The sequence below is a fragment of the Amblyomma mixtum genome, chromosome 5, assembly GCF_055824585.1.
Source record: "Amblyomma mixtum isolate Tamu chromosome 5, ASM5582458v1, whole genome shotgun sequence".
Taxonomy (NCBI): Eukaryota; Metazoa; Arthropoda; class Arachnida; order Ixodida; family Ixodidae; genus Amblyomma; species Amblyomma mixtum.
The window spans coordinates 13,849,031-13,861,806 of record NC_143016.1 but is presented as its reverse complement, the minus strand read 5'-3'; the positions used below and the strand labels follow the sequence as shown (position 1 = coordinate 13,861,806).

General features: G+C 52.2%; 1 protein-coding gene across 1 annotated transcript; it reads left to right on the top strand.

Moving 5' to 3' along the window:
- The first annotated feature begins 6,084 nt into the window (after positions 1-6,084).
- On the top strand, positions 6,085-11,312 carry LOC149341327 (uncharacterized). The gene is made up of 5 exons (XM_089542849.1): positions 6,085-6,093; positions 6,686-6,943; positions 9,374-9,778; positions 10,131-10,543; positions 11,084-11,312. The coding sequence occupies exons 1-5, from the start codon at positions 6,085-6,087 to the stop codon at positions 11,202-11,204; spliced, it is 1,206 nt and encodes a 401-aa protein (XP_089398975.1). The 3' UTR covers positions 11,205-11,312.
- Positions 11,313-12,776: the final 1,464 nt, after the last annotated feature.

Here is a 12,776-nt window from a genome sequence, read left to right as displayed (position 1 = left end):
TGCCGGAGCACGCCGCATGCCAGATATACCGCGAAACTTGTGAGCTATCTCGCGTCTTTGGAGAAAAAAGAAATATCAATACATTCGGCATGCAGTGCATAAGATGGTTACATCGGACGTGAATACCACAGCAACCGAAGAAAACAGAGACCATCTTCAAATCTAGAGTTTTTAAAATATATGGCTCAAGACATCGTTGAGTGAAGATCAGTGCGGGGAGGCATTTGTTGCGCAGTGCTCTTAGCCTTGCTGAAGCTGGTGATGGATACTTTATTTCAATGTAAGATGACAACGCGAAATGAAAATAAATGTGACAAAATCATAACCAACTGAAAAAAAACACATCTGCGAAACGCCGTGCAGCTGTCACAGAAGAACATTTTCATCGATTGCCTTTGATATTGACGTCGGATTAGTGTATTTTCTTTTGGCTCTCCTTCTTACGGGAGCTCCTGCAGTGGCCCGTGTGTTGTTGTTGCCCTCGAATTACAATAGCGCATACCCACAAGAGGAGATTGACCATGACACAGGCAGGAACTTCATTTCTTTTAAAAAGAAATTTTAAAGAAAAAGAAAAAATACTTTGAAAAGAAAAAATTATAAAAGGGAAAAAAGAGAAGGAATCAAACTGAATTACCTGACAGAGATGGCTGAATGTGAGACAGTGGCTTCATGAGCTTCATTTTTAGAGTAAAAAAAGAACTCATGATAGACGACATTTTTATTCGAGAAGAAAATTTTGAATGGCGGAGCATACATTTCCGTTGCTGTGCCCAAGCCACGGTGGCCCAAGCATAGAAGCACCAAGTGAAAGAACAACCACTGAAAATAGCCACAAAAGGCGTTTCTGAAATAAAATTTCGAGCAGTCGCCTCTTTACAGAAGTGAAAGCAAGTTGTTGTTGGCCAGAGTATGGTGGTGATGATGATGATGTCCTCAGGCTTAATGGCACATATCAATGGCGGAGGATTGGCCAGGTCGGTCGGTCGGTCGGTCGGTCGGTCGGTCGGTCGGTCGGTCGGTCGGTCGGTCGGTCGGTCGGTCGGTCGGTCGGTCGGTCGGTCGGTCGGTCGGTCGGTCGGTCGGTCGGTCGGTCGGTCGGTCGGTCGGTCGGTCGGTCGGTCGGTCGGTCGGTCGGTCGGTCGGTCGGTCGGTCGGTCGGTCGGTCGGTCGGTCGGTCGGTCGGTCGGTCGGTCGGTCGGTCGGTCGGTCGGTCGGTCGGTCGGTCGGTCGGTCGGTCGGTCGGTCGGTCGGTCGGTCGGTCGGTCGGTCGGTCGGTCGGTCGGTCGGTCGGTCGGTCGGTCGGTCGGTCGGTCGGTCGGTCGGTCGGTCGGTCGGTCGGTCGGTCGGTCGGTCGGTCGGTCGGTCGGTCGGTCGGTCGGTCGGTCGGTCGGTCGGTCGGTCGGTCGGTCGGTCGGTCGGTCGGTCGGTCGGTCGGTCGGTCGGTCGGTCGGTCGGTCGGTCGGTCGGTCGGTCGGTCGGTCGGTCGGTCGGTCGGTCGGTCGGTCGGTCGGTCGGTCGGTCGGTCGGTCGGTCGGTCGGTCGGTCGGTCGGTCGGTCGGTCGGTCGGTCGGTCGGTCGGTCGGTCGGTCGGTCGGTCGGTCGGTCGGTCGGTCGGTCGGTCGGTCGGTCGGTCGGTCGGTCGGTCGGTCGGTCGGTCGGTCGGTCGGTCGGTCGGTCGGTCGGTCGGTCGGTCGGTCGGTCGGTCGGTCGGTCGGTCGGTCGGTCGGTCGGTCGGTCGGTCGGTCGGTCGGTCGGTCGGTCGGTCGGTCGGTCGGTCGGTCGGTCGGTCGGTCGGTCGGTCGGTCGGTCGGTCGGTCGGTCGGTCGGTCGGTCGGTCGGTCGGTCGGTCGGTCGGTCGGTCGGTCGGTCGGTCGGTCGGTCGGTCGGTCGGTCGGTCGGTCGGTCGGTCGGTCGGTCGGTCGGTCGGTCGGTCGGTCGGTCGGTCGGTCGGTCGGTCGGTCGGTCGGTCGGTCGGTCGGTCGGTCGGTCGGTCGGTCGGTCGGTCGGTCGGTCGGTCGGTCGGTCGGTCGGTCGGTCGGTCGGTCGGTCGGTCGGTCGGTCGGTCGGTCGGTCGGTCGGTCGGTCGGTCGGTCGGTCGGTCGGTCGGTCGGTCGGTCGGTCGGTCGGTCGGTCGGTCGGTCGGTCGGTCGGTCGGTCGGTCGGTCGGTCGGTCGGTCGGTCGGTCGGTCGGTCGGTCGGTCGGTCGGTCGGTCGGTCGGTCGGTCGGTCGGTCGGTCGGTCGGTCGGTCGGTCGGTCGGTCGGTCGGTCGGTCGGTCGGTCGGTCGGTCGGTCGGTCGGTCGGTCGGTCGGTCGGTCGGTCGGTCGGTCGGTCGGTCGGTCGGTCGGTCGGTCGGTCGGTCGGTCGGTCGGTCGGTCGGTCGGTCGGTCGGTCGGTCGGTCGGTCGGTCGGTCGGTCGGTCGGTCGGTCGGTCGGTCGGTCGGTCGGTCGGTCGGTCGGTCGGTCGGTCGGTCGGTCGGTCGGTCGGTCGGTCGGTCGGTCGGTCGGTCGGTCGGTCGGTCGGTCGGTCGGTCGGTCGGTCGGTCGGTCGGTCGGTCGGTCGGTCGGTCGGTCGGTCGGTCGGTCGGTCGGTCGGTCGGTCGGTCGGTCGGTCGGTCGGTCGGTCGGTCGGTCGGTCGGTCGGTCGGTCGGTCGGTCGGTCGGTCGGTCGGTCGGTCGGTCGGTCGGTCGGTCGGTCGGTCGGTCGGTCGGTCGGTCGGTCGGTCGGTCGGTCGGTCGGTCGGTCGGTCGGTCGGTCGGTCGGTCGGTCGGTCGGTAGCAAGTAGAATGGCACACACCCACTACGGGGGAGTGGCCAAGACACAGGCGGTGAACTGTTGGAATGATTAGCAGTTTTAGAGGAAAAGAAGTAGTAATAGGGTATAGGCTGACAGATTGGACGACGCAACGAAAGGGGTCCTGTTAGCTGAAAGGGGGGCTGAAGATGGGACGACGGCTTTATGTGCAAATTTGAATGCAACATATGGAATGGTTCTTCTTCTTCTTCCCCATATCAAGGCTGTCTTCTTCTTTGTCAATAGCTTCTTTTCTTTCTTCATCTTCCTATTCTTTCAGCGTAGCCTGATTAACATAGATAACCTGTCCTCCTGTTCCTACGCGGCCCTGCATGTATACAGTGGATGCTATACGCAGTCATGTACGTGTGCAGCATATACGCTCATAAAGACATGTATAGGAGCCCTTTATCGATATGTCCTGGTGAGCTCTGTAGTGCGGCAGCAGAACTGCGTCGCGAAGATTTGGTATGCGAAGCTTTGTATGCGTTCGGCATTAAAAACGCGGGAAATAAATGTCGTAAAAGAATCTAATCATATCTCCGAGAAAAGAGCGGAGATATTGGCATGATCCTTGTAAGCGCGGCAGAAAAAAAACAGTCGTGGATTTTTTCTTCATCTTCGTTATCTGTCTAAATCAGTTTCTCCCGCGTTCCGTTGAAGTAACAGGAAAGAAGAAGTGGGAAAAGACCAGAGAAGGCCACGGTAGACCAACGTTTCCCCTATTCCGATTGGATCCGACGTTCTAGAAAAGGTGAGTCCTACCAGACCCCCCGATATACAGGCTACCACCACGGGTCCTTCGCAGCATGTACGACCAAAGAGGCGGCAGATCCTGCCCTCCTTACGTTCAGTCTTTGATGTCACGGTGTCCTCGGGAATGTGGGCTCTTTAGCCACTGTGTTGTGGCGCTCAGATAAAATATTTCGGGCGTCTCGGTGCGCCGTGCTATTTCTACGAAGCATGCGGGTATAGATAGATGCATACTTCATTTATTCGAAAGGCTTCTTACATGTTTATTATCGCCGAATTTAAACTACTGTTAACATTCCGGGTGTCTCTCGTGGCAGTCGGTCCGACACTCGTGGTTAGCGCCATAGCACGGACCTGTTTAAGAAATTAAACCTTTGTTGTAGATTAAGTTGGAACCAGGTTTCACAAAACTGCGTGACCGCGCGTTCAGCGCAGGTGAGGTTGTCTACTGGGTGGACATTGCAGCCGCTTGTAAGTTTCTTTGTGAGTAGTCAGAATGGTCAGCATACTAAGTATTGGCAAAGCACAAAATATTTTTCTACGCATCACTACATTGCAAGACAGTTTTCAGGAGATACCACTGCCCGTCTATACTGCGACATGCTAAGCCACTAAGCAGTAGAAAGCATGTTCGTGTACAGTGGGTCAGCTTATTAAAAATATGATGGCAGACATCCTCAGACAGGTGCCCTCAGCCAATGAATTCAATCGATCGTCATGACGTGGCGGTTAATCAAATTGCACCCGCTAGTGTGACAGCGCAGGTGGCCGACAGGTACAAGAAGACTAACAACATATTAACCTAATTAACCATGACGTCATGACAGTCAGTCGACGCCACTGGATGGTGGGCCTCCTTTGAAAGGCGTTTGCTCCTGCGTTCTTCCGACTCAAGTTTAGCGCGGGCCGCTGTTGCACACGAAAGATTAACTGTAAGTCGTGTACCGCACAGAGCAGCAGCCTCCCTGATACGTCATGCTCTCGCCTCTACCGCCTTTTTATTATCTTCTCGCGACCATACCTTCTTTCGTCCTTTCCGCTGTGCCATTGAGTCATCGTTATTAAGGACACATTTTTTAACAAAACCAATAATAGATGTCGCCACCTTTAGTGACATGAGGACACTGTTTAGGTCTAGCTTGCTCCAATTAACATCCTCTCCGTAAGGTTTTCCCCTTTCCCGCCAAATAATTTCCAAAAATTTTCCGGGAGATAACAACGAAATGCGGCTTTGAAATAATTTTTTAAACTCGGAGTACACCACTGCTCACTGGTGCTGCGTTGAACTGACACCAAAATGCTTCACCAACAAACCCAAATGTCCATCCTGCTGGGCCCCATCGAGAGAGGGTTAAAGAGTGATGTGCACTAAAATATACTGCCAACTCATTGGTTTGATTCTCCAAAGTAGCGTAGGTTTCTAACGATTGTACAATTGTAAATAACATACTTTAAAGTACAGCCATACAGCTAAAGTGCAAAGCTAGACAGCTAGCTTCAAAAAAAAAAAAAAAAAAGGCGTGCCCTTTTGCGTACAGCCGAGCGCAATATGAGAAAGAACAAAGTTTGAGCATTCATTTATTGATTACTCCATAATAATGTGTGCCAAGTACGGTATTTTTTCCGTTTTCTAACTAGTTTTCCTCTCGCCGCATATTATCCAAAAGTCATTCTCCAATTCAGGAGAGAAATAAGCGGAAATTTGCGCCAAAAAATATGTGTTCCCTTTCATACTGTTGCCGACTGTACAAGATAAAGCTTTTTCTTTGTGGTCTTACAACTGTGCTCAGATGTTTGGTGGTTGCCAATTGCGCCACCCCTTGGCCATGCAGCACACTCCTCGCTTGAACTGTCATTTTGCTTTTGTCCGATTGCAGGAGCCATGGCACATGTGGGCTGGGACGTGCTCAAGATGTCGGGAAGGAGGCGTTGCATGCGCAGACTCAACACCTGCCTGGTGCGAAACACTAGCCGCGCGCCTGCCTCGTTCTTTTATTTTTGGCCGAGTTTGTAATTTCGGAACCATTAGCCGGATACGGTGTGTCATGCAGGAAAAAAGCTCAGGAGGGAGCGTACCGTGACAGCACTCAAGCCTATTCATGAACACTGCGAGAGAAACTTAGCCCCACGTGACAGTCCATGGCGCGTTTTATTGGCCAGGGTCGAGTCTGGGCCCCCACGTGCGTCCGACTTTGGCGCGCCCGAAAAGAGAATGAAGAAAGGGAACGCCTTTTGAAAAGCTTGGCTTGGCGTATGCCGGTCGCATGACTTGACGCCTCCTTCTGAGTTTTCTTTCCGCCATGCAGTGTGTAGTCAGCAGGGTGAGTGAGCTGATCTCAACTGCCGTTGCTCCCATTCTCTTGACAACCAAGCGGCGACAAAATATTGGATAGAAACTGAAAGGTTGGTCAAAAGAAACGTTTTGTTCAATAATGCAAGCGTAATAGACAACTTCAGCAAAGCTTTCTTACCCGGTGCTGACCAAATGTTGCAATCACAGAGGTAATATCTGCCTCCCATTGCACTTTACAAAGATGTACAAGGTGAGAGTCGATCAACACATTTCTTAAGCCATGTGCAGTGAACTCTCAATAATAATAGTAAAAAAAATTACAGCCGCCCACGCTCAGGGTACGACGAGTGTGATCAGAAAAAGTTGCCACAATGACGACGTCATGTGTGGCTGCCACTACCACTGAACTGCACCCCCCTCTCCCCCTCTCATCTCTTAAGCATCGAATCTGTAGGCGCGCATACTAATCGTGAACCAATTCATAGAGCTAGGTTTGGTGTGCGGCAAAAGGAAATCAAATCGCGACTTTCGGCATAAATTTATTTATTTATTTATTTATTTATTTATTTATTTATTTATTTACTTTATAAACACCAGTTCGGAACAATTTCAGCAAGATAATACCTCTGGGCGAGAACAGGTCAGTCGGTTACAAAACTGACTCGCCGACTGTTTCCACAGCCCCACATCGATTGTCCTTCGAAGACATTTTTCCTCGGAGCACTGCTGAACCCAACAAGCCTGTAATGCTTGAACACAATCGAACTCTTTGGAAGTTATTCGCTCAATGCTGAAAACGGGAGGTAAAGCGAAAGGTGAGCTATTCTCGTGTATCCCCGCAGGGTGGGCCCCGCCCCCTGTGGCCCGTGCTGGCACTGTCGCTGCTCGTGTCGCTGGCGTGGCTGTCCAGCGGGCGGCGCGACTGGTCCCGCGACCGCTGGGTGTCGCTGGCCCCCGGCCGGCTGCTGGTGTACTCGGCCTGGGCCGAGCCCCGCGGTGATGTGCACGAGGTGCGCGTCGTCTCCCTGATGGCGCCTCGAGGGGCGCTGCGGGGCCGCCTGCTCTGCACGCTCGCCTACCTCAACTACTCGCACGTGCAGGTACGCATGCACACTGCGCCTGACGGGCGTCATCCCTTTCCACAGCTCAGGGTCCGTTTTGCCTGCCTGTGACGGTTATGTCTCGTTAATTAGTCTATAGAATGACAAAATGTTCATCAAAGGCTCACCGACATGGCATAATCATGACAGAAATAAATTAAGTGCGACTGATTGTCAAAAACAAGCTGCCCTCACTGCGAAGGACCACGACAGGAGCCTTGGTCAGCGTCGTAGGTGCTTTCATTGGACCGAAGGAGCACTGAAGTCTTTGTACGAACGAAGCGAACATCGTGAACAAAGCTCCCACAGTGGGGTGGAAATGTTTTTTATCTTCTTAATTATTAAAAGTGACGTTTTTCTACCATTATTATGCACCACCAGACAACTTTGCGACAAACCCTCGTTTTCATTTCATCAGCTCCTTTCGCATAAGAGCAACTATTTATTGACCTCCCTGAGCTCTCCTAAAGCTTTCCCCAATGTCGCAACCGTGCGTAAACTCTTCTTAAAGTGCAAGGTGTCATATTACGTTCAATGAAATCGCTTCGGCTGGCTGCGACACCCGTGCACACGTTGGTTGGATCCACCCAAGCCAGCTCAAGCGTGTGACATACACTTGTACATCTGTCTATGATTGCTCCTTCTTCCCCTTTTCAACTCTTCCTTGCTTCCTTTCCGGCGCTGTTCAAGTGTCCACTCAGTTGAGACACCTAAGCATGCCTCTACTTTCTTCATAGCCACCTCCACGTCATCGTCGTCGTGCTGTCTTAACGATGGGCTTCCGTTTACAGGAATGGGAAAGCAGTTCAGAGAGCAACCAGCTCACCTTTGTCCTTGTTTATGGGCAGGTTATATTGTTAGTGTACTGCTGACCGCTCTGTATATATTCACCTCTGTTCATAATAGGCTCGCTCAGAATTTTTATAACTTTTTACTTTCTGCTGAAATGTGAACCAAGATTGAACATTTTACAACGAACCAGGATTTTAACAGTCGCCACATTGCTTTACATGAGCACTACATTTACGACATCGCGCAGAACATGTACACGCGAAAATCGAACAACGAGCAAAGTAAAACGCAATATTTGTTCGTTTGATTTGTTAAGCCGATGTGACAGTACCGCGTGTGCACCAGAGGTACCAAGCAAGGAGCACATGATATAGTACTGCGTCACATGTGACGAAAAAAAAAACGAAAAGACGCAAGGTGTGTTCTCAGAATACCATGGTGGCCCATCAGAGAATCCCTTTGCCAATAATCTGTAGTGAGCTACGCTACTTGGCCTATTGAAGACGACAGTTTGGGATGCGCGGGTCAATAAAAGTATGGCTGTGCATTAGAAGGGAGCCCCTTCAGTATAGGCTCCGCTGTAATGTAGTTCCCTGCTTCGCAGAGGAGATGTCCACACACACACACACGTTCGTTGTCGTCCAAGCGGAAAAGTCAAACGAGTGGTACTTGCTTTTTACATACGCGGCGCGAGCACAACGGGAAGCGTCCAGAGGAGGAAGCTCTGGCCCAACACGGGGAAATGAGGCGAGGTCATTGCGCTCCGCGGTATCGAACGCGCTGTAGAGGAGAATGCGCTTCGAGCGTCGAGCAGCGTGCGGCTCTCATCCGCGCCCCGAAACGTTGTCTGCCGCAGATCTGTCCGCTAAAATAAGGACGCGCTGTTCTTATTTTTCCTTCTAGCTCTGTTCGTGACAGGAACTGTTCGTGACAGGAACGCGGCGTTCGTCTTCGGACTTCGCAGAAAGGCGCCTGTTCTTCGTGACGACGGTGACGGCGCAGTGGAACGTTCGCGGTCCTTGTGCAATATTTGCTCTACTTTTTCTCCGGTTGACTCTTTCGCACCGTCGTGAGATAGCCAGCATCCTTACTTGCAGTCAAGCTTTGACTCCAGCTAATCGGTGGCTGAGTGCGTGGAGGTCTTAGGACGTGAGGACATGCAAACACGCGATTGGTTGGCACCCTACATATCTCAGAGTTGGTCATCACGTTTGGCGAGCTCACAACTCGTTGCAGGCCAATCGCAAAACTTGAAGTACGGGCAGCGATTCGGCTCTTGTTTGAAACTTTATTTTAATCTGCTGCCCTGTACCATTGTATACGGAGAGCCAGTGTAGAAAGAACGCACGTAAAATTACCCTGTAAACGGTTAGCTAATCGTATGCACTGGCACCATGTTTTTTTTTTGTTGTTGTTGTTATAGGAAAGCGCGCAAACTTGCATTGTGGCTCTGGGAAACTAGGAACATTACTATCAGAGCTTATTAGCTTCTCGGTACAAAGGGCGCAGCTATGCCAAGCCCACGAGCTATAACTGTGCCGTTGTTGCTGGCTACATGGAACCAACTTCACTAGGCACATCCTTACTCCGTAACAGCGTGGCGTCCGCAGAAAGTGCCCTCTTGAATCCTCATCGCAGGTGGTGGCCGCTCGCACGGAGCCTCTGAACGCCACTGCGTTGACTGGCCACCGAGTGAGCCTCACTCTGGAGCCGGGTTTCGTGTTCTGCCCGGGCGACCCGCAGCTGCAGGCCGACGAAGTGGGTCTTCGCCTGGTCGACACCAGCCGGGTCCACTGGCTTCCCGTGGGACACGCACCGCCCAGAGCCGAGCTCGCAGCCGCGACCATCGCTGGGGCCCCGGCATCCTCGGACTCCTCGCTCAGGGTAGTGGTGTGCGCACTAGCCCGGCGCGAAGCAGCGACCGAGGATTCCCGGCTCGGCGAGTTCGTGGCCCACTACTTCGCAATGGGCGCCTCGAAGTTCGTTTTCTACAACCAGACCCAGTCGCGACGAGCGCGCAAGTTCTTCGACACCCTCGGCTCGGTAAGATGATCGGAGTCGCTGATTGTGGAAGCGATTTCAAAGCTGAAGAAAATCGACTGCAAACGAGAGCCTGTGCGCTCGAAAAGGTTGCTTGGATGTGAAGTACGGGACACGAGGGAACATCGATAGCAACCAAAGTTACGTTGCTCCTCTGTTTCCCTTCTTTTCTTGTGTGTCCTATCTTTCGCGTTGTAGCAACCTCATGCAAACTTGCCGATATCCAACTCAATTTTCTTTGACGCTCGCTAAAACCATTTGAATGAATCAGATAGAACGACGAGTGTCCTGGTAAAACGATGCGAGTGACAAGATGTTTACCCGTCTCTCCTCTGTGCTGTTGTGCGACGAGCAGGTGGTCTCCGTGGAAGCTCGCTACCTGTCCTGGACTCATCGGGACGCACGCGCTCTGATGGCGTACGACTGTGCGCTGAGGATGCGCGGCCGCGCCGACGTCCTGGTGGCGGTGAACACGGACGAGTTTCTGGTGCCAGAGAGCGCAGCGGGTGTGGGGACAGGAAATCTAGCAAGCGGCATGAAAGACGCGAACGAGTGGAGTTTGGCCGACGTCCGGGGTTCGGTGATACAGTTGCCGCGGAAGACCTTCTGCCGACCGGCTGCCGGTGGTTCCCAAGAGGGGCCGCTGCTCCTGTCACGCCTGCACAGGGTGGAGTTCGTTCGGACGGCAGGAATCGTGGTCGCTAGCGTGGACGCGTTGCTCGACGGCACGGTGGCGTCGTACCGCTCCAAGCAGGTGCACGTACACAGGTACTGCTTTTCCATCATTTCGAACAGCCTGGACTGTACAGTGCACCTTCTAACACGACATTCCAGCGAGTCTCTTCGAATCGCTTCCACTTGCTGAAGCAGTCGCGTAAAACAGTCTAGTAGTTGCAGTTTCATAGTTTAGAATCAGTCCGACATTGTCGATAGCGGACATGCACAGCATATTCTTCAGGTGTAGGCAGTGAGTCGCACACGGTGGCTGCTCTTGTTGAAATCAAAGCACGCCTGCATTCTGAGTGTTACACGAAGTCGAAAATATTTGAGGCAATAGGCTCTTTTTACAGGGCAGTTGAATGAGTGACCGGGTTTGGTGTACGGGCCACGGGCATAGTCGGACGCATCTTTCTTCTTGGGTCTGGTGCGGAGACGTTATAGATTTTTTGTATACTTGAATAATACATTTCTAACATGGTGGGTGATACTCAATATGAGAGGTGTTGCCACTCTTTCCCTTGGCCACACCTGTGATTGGAACAGATACATATAAGACCATCATCAACAGCTCCATTCTGTATGGCGCAGGTACTCCGACGAAGAGTGTCCCAGCGGGGGCATAATTGTCGACAGGTCGGCAGCCGCCGCCGAGCGCCGGATGCTGTCGTCGCAGGCCATGATCCAGTGGTCGGCCCTTTTCGACAGCTGACGCGGGGAACTCCCCAAGCAGGGTTCTTTTCGCGTTCGATGCTCTGCAGACAGGACTGCGCCAAGAGACGCTCGTTGTCGGTGTACTCGCTCAACGAACACGCATGCGTCCACACTCCCAGCATATCTGTGTAGTGCACTCTGCTTCGTGCACCGCCAAACACGTGCTCGAACGCTAGCCTTCGCATACTCATCTCGCACGCGGTATCATTTTCTTTTTATCTATCACAAAACTGGGTTAACATATTAGGCTCCGATTATCTCAGTTGTTTGCAATCGTTTAGGTACGCCCATCATGGCCTAGACGTGTCCAGGGTAATTTCTGTGCTTTTAGGCCGATCTGGATGTCACTGGAAGAGCGGGTTCGAGAATAACCAAACACAAATGCTTTTCTTTTTTTAGCGGTCTCTCGCTAGTAAGGCAATTTATGTAAGAGAAGAGGTACTAGGCAAGCAGCATTCAAGCATCCAAGTAAAAAAGAAAGAGGCTAAAGGCAGGCATTTCTCAGGCAGATGCCGGCGCTGTAAGCTCAGCTGCGGGTGTCAGCAGCCACTTTACGTTGGCTCACCCTTTGAAACGACGCTGTGTCCAGCACTAGCAATGTCTTGTTCCGATGTTTAAAACTGCTAACACTCCCTTAAGTAATTCGATTGTACTAAATATCTGCCAAGACATGGAGTAAAAAAAAAGTCATCCGAGGATAAAAACTTTAGAGCCATCTGCTCAGCAATACGGTGTTCCATGAATTACACGATAAACTGCACGTAGCAAAACTGGCGTCTGCAGCAGCATTTAACCAGCTATTTAGATAACGAAAATATGCAAATTCCGCGAATAGCATAGTACTAAGACATCAGTGAAACCAACTGTGACAGAGTACTGAAAAACATGTGCTACTCTAATGCGAACACTGCGAAGCGCAATCTAACTCCGGTCAGGCGTGTTTACGTACAAGTCCCTGCTATACGAAAGAGAACAAGCAGTTAGCACAAAACTACTAATGCTTCAGTTATTTTTCAACTAAAGTTGAAATTATGTCGAAGCAAACTAGTTCGAAAAGAGGAAAAAGTGTGCTTACACATAACTACGGAGCAGTAAATAATTCAATGCTCAAGCTTTGTTTCTTTCATAGTGGAGGGACCTGTACAGTCTATGGATGTAGTGCAATGTATAAGCCGGACGCTACACCCACTATACGCGTTAGCCGACTGCGGTTCTTTCAGCTACCTGCCTCGCCCTCCTCTCTACCTCCTCTCACTTGTTCTCGAGCATCCGGAGTGCTAGCCCGTCACGACAGAAAAAAAAAAACTGCTGAATGATCCCACATCTGAATGTTACTTTGGTCAAACGTTTAGGGGAATCCCCCAAGGTGGAGTAGATTTGTAATAGGGGAGTTATTGAGGCGAGTTATTGATCAATTCGCTCTCGCCCTACCATAAGCTTGCCGTCCCGGTTAGCTCAATTGGTAGAGCGACTCTGCTCCGGTGAAGCGGTGGTCCCGGGTTCGAACCCCGGACCAGGACGAATTTTTCTTTAACTACGAAGTTTCTGAGGAAGCTGTATAGCTTTCCTT

Bases quoted from the DNA above. Each gene is read 5' to 3' on its own strand.
- LOC149341327 (XM_089542849.1), top strand. The intron at 6,944-9,373 runs GTACGCATGCAC...TCCTCATCGCAG, and splicing joins TCAACTACTCGCACGTGCAG to GTGGTGGCCGCTCGCACGGA. The intron at 10,544-11,083 runs GTACTGCTTTTC...TGTATGGCGCAG, and splicing joins AAGCAGGTGCACGTACACAG to GTACTCCGACGAAGAGTGTC.